The 3,433-nt window shown below is 57.6% G+C and overlaps 1 protein-coding gene across 1 annotated transcript in view; it reads left to right on the top strand.

Moving 5' to 3' along the window:
• Nucleotides 1–3,433, top strand: part of PRPF3 (pre-mRNA processing factor 3) — a gene marked incomplete at its 5' end in the record, with an annotated part of 6,074 nt that overhangs the window by 120 nt on the left and 2,521 nt on the right. Inside the window, 5 exons of the mRNA XM_010152046.1 lie at nucleotides 65–285; nucleotides 964–1,270; nucleotides 1,902–2,068; nucleotides 2,583–2,665; nucleotides 3,156–3,299. Of these exons, the coding sequence (XP_010150348.1) occupies nucleotides 65–285; nucleotides 964–1,270; nucleotides 1,902–2,068; nucleotides 2,583–2,665; nucleotides 3,156–3,299 (922 nt within the window). The remainder of the gene's footprint in view (nucleotides 1–64; nucleotides 286–963; nucleotides 1,271–1,901; nucleotides 2,069–2,582; nucleotides 2,666–3,155; nucleotides 3,300–3,433) is intronic.

Consider the following 3,433-nt stretch of genomic DNA (forward strand, 5'->3'; position numbering starts at 1 on the left):
GCGGCTATGATGACTTGGGTGTGCTGGAATGGGCACGTAACAAACCCTCTCTCTCTTTCAACAGCCAAAAATTTCTTCTTCATCCCAATCGGATCGTCTCCCCATTGGCAACACCATCCAGCCCTCCCAGGCGGCCACGTTCATGAACGATGCCATTGAGAAGGCCAGGAAAGCTGCGGAGCTGCAGGCCCGAATCCAGGCTCAGCTGGCCTTGAAACCGGGGCTCATCGGCAACGCCAACATGGTGGGGCTGGCCAACCTGCACGCGATGGGCATCGCGCCGCCGTGAGTACCCACCAGTTGCCGGGTGATCCTGGTGGGCGTAACGCCGGAGTGGCAATGGAAGGACTGACCAAAGGTTTCGCCAGCCTTGTTGGTTCCCTAGCAGTGGCCTTAACGGCTGCTGAAGGAACAAATCTTAAATTTAAGAGGTGAAAAGGAGGTTGTTCCTTCCTCGGGTAAGATCCCGACTTCTGCACCTGAGATTTGGGTCCTTTCTGGTGGCGTAGATTATGGAATCACGGAATGGTTTGGGTGGGAAGGCACCTTAAAGACCATACAGTTCCAATCCCCCTGCCGTGGGCAGGGACCCCTTCCATAGCCCAGGTTGCTCCAAGCCTCATCCAGCCTGGCCTTGGACACTCCCAGGGATGGGGCATCCACAGCTTCTCTGGGCAACCTGTCCCAGTGCTCCCCACCCTCTGCGGGAAGAATTCCTTCCTGACGTCCCATCTCCATCTCCCTCTTTCCGTTCAAACCCGTCACCCCTTGTTCTGTCACTCCCTGCCCTTGGGAAAAGCCCCCCCAGCTCTCCTGTAGGTTGTAGATGGGATTTCACATTCCAAGGGGACCTTTCCCCATTGTGGGCTCGCTCGGGGCTCTGCCTTGGAGCTAAGGCTCACGTTTCCGTCGAGCCAACGCCGTACTCGCGTTTTAACGCCGCGTATCTCGTCTCGCCGCCAGGAAAGTGGAACTGAAGGATCAGACAAAGCCTACGCCACTGATCCTGGATGAGCAAGGCCGAACTGTTGATGCGACCGGTAAAGAGATTGAGTTGACTCACCGCATGCCAACCCTAAAAGCAAACATCCGAGCCGTGAAGAGAGAGCAGTTCAAACAGCAGCTTAAAGAAAAGCCCTCGGAAGATATGGAGTCGAACACTTACTTTGACCCCCGGGTCTCCATAACCCCAGCCCAGCGTCAGAAACGCGCCTTTAAGTTCCATGAAAAAGGCAAATTTGAGAAAATTGCCCAGAGGTTGCGAACGAAGGTATTTGAGGTCTTGCCCTGCTTAACTGACCGCACAGAAGTGAGGGTTCGGTTCGGGATGGGACCTGATTCTCCTCTCCCGGGATGTGAAGGGAGCTGTGTTGGTGTTGCGTAAGAAGCTTTTCAGTACAGGCACCTGAAACTCTCCTACCAACGTCGTTCTTTTTTGGGAAGGCAGGCATCCAAATTGAGAGATGCACGTGGAAAGCGTTTCCTTACCGCCGGCTTCGCTTGATGAAAAGCACAATCCGGTGGTTTTCCTATTTTTCCGACAAAATATTGACGATTTCTAAAGGGAATAGATCATTTTCCGGCCGAGCAAACACCCCAGAGGTGGAGATTGAAAGGAATCTCAGTAAAATGCCCATGTTCTCAGGGAGAAGGGGAGAGCTGCATTAGACAGCCAAGGCCGGGGATGCGATGCCCATAGGGATATATTCCGCTGGGATCGCTCCGTGTGGGCGGAAGGCTCAGCGAGCAGATGCGTGCCATCGCGTGCTGCGTGGTTTCATCCGCGGCCTGCTTCGGGTTGTTGTAAACGAGTCGGCAGGTGCGCGCGTGTCCTGCTTTTCCGGAAGGTCATGCTGGTTTGGAACGACCTTCAGGCAGCGTTTTCCTCTCTCTGTTCCCAGGCTCAGCTGGAGAAGCTGCAGGCGGAGATCTCACAGGCTGCCAGGAAGACAGGGATACACACTTCCACCAAGTTGGCTCTTATCACCCCGAAGAAGGAGCTGAAGGAGGGGGAGATCCCGGAGATCGAGTGGTGGGACTCCTACATCATCCCTAACGGCCTCGACTTGTAAGTAGTTCATTTGCCGGGCTTGAATCGTTCCGCTGCAGGAGGAAACCAGGGGAGCTCTGGGGGTAATGGGGGCGGCGTTGAGCACTTGGGTCAGCCAGCGGGACGCATCTGCTGGGGCTATTGATTCCGCCTCCCTCCTCTCCGACATCCAGGCGGGCGCCGCGTTGGCTCCCCGGGTTTCTCCCGAGGCTGGTGCCTCTTATCCCTCGGAGCTGAGATGACTTGCCACAGAGTTGGAGGAATTGGTTTGGTTTGGGGTGTTGGCGGTAGAGCTGGGGGGGAGCTGCCTCCCAGCCACGAAACCTGGGTGGGTATTTCACTGGGGGAGACGCGTACGCGCTAACGCTACATCACTGCCCGTCTCCCTCGGCGCGTCACGCTCTGATCTGTGCCATGGGGCAGGGACTGGCGCCTGTCACCTGCCCGCAGCCGGCGTTCCTCCGTGTTCACGGGAGCGCGGGAATTCAGGCTGGGAGGTTTAGCAACAACGCCCGACTCTCTCCTTTTCTAGAAAAGGCGGAACCTCTTCAAAGAGAGACGAGTACTTTGGGATCACAAACCTCGTGGAGCACCCGGCGCAGCTCAACCCGCCAGGTACAGCCCCCGTTCAGGTCGGATTCACTGTTAAACTACACAGGAAATACGCGGAGCGGCTGGAGCTCGGTGGGGGGGAACCGGCGCGTGAGCCCCCGCTGGCAGCACCGCGGCTCGATGTCTCTCACCCCCGTGAGGGGGTGAAATCCTGTGGGATAAGGCTGAAAGCTCCACAGAGATAGCGGGAACGGGGAGGGAGTCCGCGCTGGGCTGGGGAACTTCACATGAAGCCGGTCGCGGTTACGTGCCGACGGCCCGGCTGGGGTCACAAACCCTAGCTCCTCGTCTCCCGCCGGGTGGTTTTGCCTTCCTTGTCCGGAGGGAAGGATGTAAAATAACCCCAGAGCGTTTTTACTGCTTAGTAAAATGAAAAAAATTAGCCCCAAGTTGTTCTCCTGGTGCTCTGCGGGTTGTGGTGTGCCGTGGGCGGAGGGTTACGGCTCCTTCAGACGCAGGTTTGGGTTCAGCGTGCCGCGTTTTCTCTTCCCAGTGGACAGCGACACGCCAGTGACCCTGGGCGTTTATTTAACTAAGAAAGAGCAGAAGAAGTTACGGCGACAGACTCGGAGGGAAGCCCAGAAGGAGCTGCAGGAGAAAGTCAGGCTGGGCCTGATGCCGCCGCCGGAGCCCAAAGGTAAGTGAGGGCTGCGGAGGGCAAGCTGCGGGGATGCGGCTGGGAATGCCGCAGGCAGCCTGGGCGGGATCGCTCCGTCTGCCGTGTTCTGCCGTCGCGGCAGCCGCTGCCCAACAGGAACCTCTCATGGCTGG

Source organism: Eurypyga helias, unplaced genomic scaffold (assembly GCF_000690775.1).
Source record: "Eurypyga helias isolate BGI_N326 unplaced genomic scaffold, ASM69077v1 scaffold37365, whole genome shotgun sequence".
Classification (NCBI taxonomy): domain Eukaryota; kingdom Metazoa; phylum Chordata; class Aves; order Eurypygiformes; family Eurypygidae; genus Eurypyga; species Eurypyga helias.